Source organism: Saprolegnia parasitica, assembly GCF_000151545.1.
Source record: "Saprolegnia parasitica CBS 223.65 unplaced genomic scaffold supercont2.611, whole genome shotgun sequence".
In the NCBI taxonomy this organism is placed as follows: domain Eukaryota; phylum Oomycota; class Saprolegniomycetes; order Saprolegniales; family Saprolegniaceae; genus Saprolegnia; species Saprolegnia parasitica.
Window position 1 is genome coordinate 1 of NW_012157005.1, and position 4615 is coordinate 4615.

At 57.8% G+C, this 4615-nt stretch overlaps 3 protein-coding genes across 3 annotated transcripts; all 3 read left to right on the top strand.

Annotated features, from left to right (window-relative positions):
* Positions 1 to 26: 26 nt before the first annotated feature.
* On the top strand, positions 27 to 323 carry SPRG_17517 (hypothetical protein; the record flags this gene model as incomplete). The annotated part of the gene is made up of 1 exon (XM_012356843.1): positions 27 to 323. A coding segment is annotated over one exon (297 nt), but the record flags the coding sequence as incomplete, so codon positions are not given.
* Positions 324 to 1435: 1112 nt separating this feature from the next.
* Positions 1436 to 1967, top strand: SPRG_17519 (hypothetical protein; the record flags this gene model as incomplete). The annotated part of the gene is made up of 3 exons (XM_012356844.1): positions 1436 to 1629; positions 1662 to 1914; positions 1963 to 1967. Coding segments are annotated over 3 exons (452 nt in total), but the record flags the coding sequence as incomplete, so codon positions are not given.
* A 68-nt stretch (positions 1968 to 2035) lies between these two features.
* On the top strand, positions 2036 to 2559 carry SPRG_17520 (hypothetical protein; the record flags this gene model as incomplete). The annotated part of the gene is made up of 2 exons (XM_012356845.1): positions 2036 to 2336; positions 2360 to 2559. The coding sequence occupies 2 exons, from the start codon at positions 2036 to 2038 to the stop codon at positions 2557 to 2559; spliced, it is 501 nt and encodes a 166-aa protein (XP_012212235.1).
* Between the last annotated feature and the right edge of the window lie 2056 nt (positions 2560 to 4615).

Genomic DNA, 4615 nt, shown 5'->3' on the forward strand with positions numbered 1-4615 from the left:
TCGTCCGCGACTGGCTGCGTGCACAGTGTCCGCTGGAGGTTGGTGACGTTCGCGCGGTCTACTGCGCCGTGTACAGCGTGCCTGGCGTGTGGAGCCGGACATTGTACGAGGAGACGCCGCACCCGTTCCAAGGCGAGTGCTACGGCGCCAAGATGGCGGTGCTGCGTCGGGACTACGTCGAGGGCGTCGGGTACGTCGCGCTCTTCGCGCTCCTCGTGACGCTGGAGCTCGTCTGGCTCAACCGAAGGGTCGTGCTGGACCTCGTCAAGCCGCCTCTCCACGACGAATCGCAGAGCCGCCCGTCGTGGTCCGAGATCTCGTGAGCGTACGTATTCTTGGTACCTTAGTCGTAGTAGGAGAAATAGTCTAGTACAATACACATTTATTACTGTCGCAAACCAACGATTTCCTAACGTCACTTGGAAAACGAGCTCCCATTCGACCGCAACGTCATTGTCACCGCCTTGGTTGGAGCAGGAGCTCAACAAGTCATTTAGCATCTCTTGCTGGCTGTCGCTGGGATGGATGCGTTTGATTCTGCTTCGCACTCGTCACCCGACATATTTAGTACCATCGTACTACGGAACGGTCCGAGTACACGACACTATTGTCCACTCGAACGGTGTCTGGACGCATCTACCAACGTGTACGCTGGGCTGTCTTCTCACTCTGCTAACTCTTGGCGTGTCGTATATTCGGGTTGGAGGAGACCGTTTGCTCATTATTGTTGACGTTGCTTTCGGGTGGCAGGGTGGACACAGTGTTGATCATGGTGGCCGTCGTGCTCTTCTGGCTGTTTCTCACGTGGGTTGCGATCTGGCGCACCGCCAAGAACAGTTCGCAGCAGCCGTCGTGCTTGAGCCGAGCGGAGGCCGAGCTCCTCTGCAACGAGTAATGTGCGGTCACGCTCTGCGCGTAGCCACCTCGGGAACCTCAACGGCACGCGGCGCGGCGGCAAGGAAAACCAGTGCGCGGTTCGTATGCGTTTGCCTCCAGCCAAGGCTTTATGTGTGTCCTTAGTGGCGCCGAGACATCATCCAAGGGGTGCTGCAGCTTCCACGACGCCAATGAGAAGGAGGATTGCACGCTCTGCGAGGTACACTGTTAGACGCACGCAAAACGTGCGCCCAGAGACGGCGCGTAGGCGTTGTGCTCGCATCGTCCGTCAACGTCGCCGAGCGCACAGTAAGTACGAGAGACATCGCGCAGCTCAACGCACTCCAGAAGGCTGCGTGGTACTACTCGATATACTGGATCGACAAATCGGCGGAGCGGAGGTGTAGGGCACGCACGCAGCGGTCGTCCCAACCACGCCGACGAGCGTCTGGGTCCGACACCCTGCGTTTGCGTCGTCGTCGCGGCCACGACGTTCGTCACCTACGCGCCGCTGGACGGTGCGCTTGCCACTGACGCCGGGATCGACGCCAATGATGAGTGAACCAATTCCCGACTCGTGGGCCGTCGCTCGTGGCGCTGCCCTTCTCGCTGAAATACGCGCGGATGCTGGAGCAGATCGATGCGTCGGACGCCGAGCGAAGCGGCTTTGTCGTCGCGCGCGACCAGCTCCTTGAGCAGTCACTCGCCTTCTTGGTGCAGCTGCCAGTTGACGAGCTCTGCCGGCGCACGCGGGTCACGATGGCGGGCGAAGACGCGATGTCCAGCGCAAGTGGTACACTGTCCTCTCACAAGCCATTCCGTCGTCGACCCTCTTTGTGGCGACCAAGGACAATGCGTACATGCCGCACCCGTGCGCCATGTCATCGGACGACTTGGACAAGCTGGAAGCCGTGGAGCGGCTCCTTGGGAAAGCCATCATCGACGGCCAGGTTCTGCTGGTGCGCCTCTGCGTACCGCTCTTCAAGGCGCTGCTCAGCACACCCGTCATGATCCTCGACGTCCGCCACGTAGTCTCCGGTACATCGCGTCGTCAGGGGCTGTCGACGTGCTCGCACTCGCCTTTAGCGTGACGGCGACCAGCCGCACTACTGTCATCGATCTCGTCCCCAACGGACGCCACATCGAGGTCAACCAAAGTATGTACGTCGACGCGATGGTGCGCCACCTGCTCAGTGGGCAGTGGTCGCAGCAAATCAGACGCCTCGTCCGCGCCTTTCACGCAGAGCTGCCCCATGAGCTTGTGTCGGTCTTGGACTACAAGGAGCTAGAGTTGTTGCTCTGCGGCACGCCCGACATTGACCTCGACGACTGGCGCGCCCACACGATCGTGTCGCGCTCGCTGCAGTGCACGACAACCCCCGCGTGGTTCTGGGACGTTCTCGAGTTTGACATGAGTGCTGCCGACCGCACCGAGCTCCTGCACTTTACGACCGCGACGAGTCGGCGCACGTTCCGCTGCAAGGGTTTAAGGGGCTTACGAGCTATGACGGCAAGCCCTGCCTCTTCACGCTGCAGTCGACAACCTACAGTCGCGGGTGGCTCGCCAAGGTGCACACGTGCTTCAACCGCATCGATCTGCCGCTGTACCCGACCCGCGGCCTCGTGAGAAACGTGCTCTTTATGCTGCTGGGCGTCGAGTCGATGGCGTTCACGCTCGAGTAGTGGATTGCGTAGGTTGCGATTTTGCGGATTCGTCGCACGCTCTCAATACTACAGTCATTATAGGTGCTCACAGCGAGGCTAATAGCACATTCTCCTAATAGCGAGAAGGACTCTATCGTACTCTTGTCAGGTGGTGTATTACCGGGATTACCACTATGGGTTTTTCTTTTTCTATGTGGTCCATCGTCAAGCTACTTGATCGACCAGCAGCGTCCGCGGTCGTGAGCCAGACCCGTGTTGCGGAGTTCCACTTGGATGCGACCGTGGGCCGACCTGGAGCTGCAGCACCCGAAGGTACACAGGGGGTGCTCACTTGAACTCGCGGGCTGATGGAAGTCTTTGGCTTGGCGACCGACGCGAAATGTCGGGTGGTCTGGCGTTGATGAAGGTTGATTGCTCGTGGTGCCGACACTGGTCGAGTTGTTTTGTTTTGGCGTCTTGGTCGGTCGTCGTACATGAAAGTGTTTTCGTTTTGGCGCTGGGCATATTGACTTGTTTTCGTTCTGGAGGCGTGGAGCTGGGCGGTTGGCTCGATACATTTGTTTTCGTTTTGGCGGCGTGGCGGGTTGGACTTGAATTCTTTGTTTGGGTCGATGGCTTGGGTTTCGGGGTCGGATGATATGGATCTTGTTGCTGAAGCTTGATGGCTGATGGCGTTGGCGGTGGCGGCGGCGGCTGGCTGATTTGTGCTCTGTGCTCTTTGCTCTGCGCTCGGTGCTCGGTGCTCGGTGCTCGGTGCTCGGTGCTCATGTTGGTTCTGTGTTGGATCTGATGTTTGTTGTGGTCCCCCTGACCGTTGTTTTTGTTGTTGTCTGGATGGAGCATGTCGTCGTCTTTCTCGGATACGTCGTCTTGTACAGCGTGGCGATGAGTTCCTCATCGCTCAGCGTCGCTTGGGCTGATGGCGCGGCTCGCAGCAGGCGAAGGCGTCGCGTCGACTGACGAGGCCTCCTTCTGCCTCGGCCTGGATGACTGACGGCCGCGCCTCGGAGGACGCGGCCACTCGTCGGTTGGTTTCGCTTGCGGAACGGCTGGAAAAACGCAGAATAAGGACTCTATCGTACTCTGGAATAGCTATCCATTTGAATTCAAGAAGCCACCGCGGTGAAGACACGAGGGTGATGATGACGTTGAGGGTTGTCAGCGTCGGGAAATCTTCATCTTAAGTTTTTTGGCTGATTGAATGTATTTACAGGCCGTATTGTTGAGAGAATATGTCTTCTCATTTTACCCTTGCTTCATGGTAGGAGAATCAGTGATCGATGCTCGAAGCGTACGACAAGAAGCAGAAAAGTCATTGGGGCACGACCCACGCCAAGACGGCAACGCTCGTAGCCAACAGCTGGCGCGAGCACTCGGCCGCATGCTGCAACTCGTCCTTCTGCATGAGTCTACCTACGGCGATAACGATGTAGCGCCGCCCTGTTGGCCTATATTAATAGGAAGGGTACCCGGGGATCGTCTCACAGACGACCTGGCGCAGGTTGTCTTAGACTTTTTGGTGGAGCGACTGCTCAATGACGTCGCAGACCGTCTTGATACCGCCGCGTCGAAGCTGCAATGCATCGTGGAACATCCGCACGCCCAGTGCGCACTCTCGGTTGGCGTCGCAGTTCGCCCTACTCGGCTCCATGAGCCTGAATCGTCCGATGCATGTTGCGTACGTTGTCGAGGTATGTCTCGCCGATGAGCTGGTACCGCGATCCGATCGCGAGGTCAATGCCGACGAGTTGTTTCGTCGCTTCCCTTGCCCGTGGAAGATCGCAAAAAAGATAAATCCGGTCATCTGGGTACACTATTTCCAAGTAGGCACGCTTTGCCTACTTGTACGTATTAATAGTGTACCACGACTTAGCGAACACCACTGATTTCGTATGCACTTGATTAGGTTCGCTTCGACCCCGGTGGGGACCTACTGAAAAGAGAAATATGAAACAAAGTATGTAAGAGCACTTGGTGATGCTTCGATTGGTTGGAGGACCCCTGAAATCCGCCAAGTCGATCCTCCAGCACTGCGCCATGGCAACGACAAGCTCGCCGCTGCTCCATGATCTCC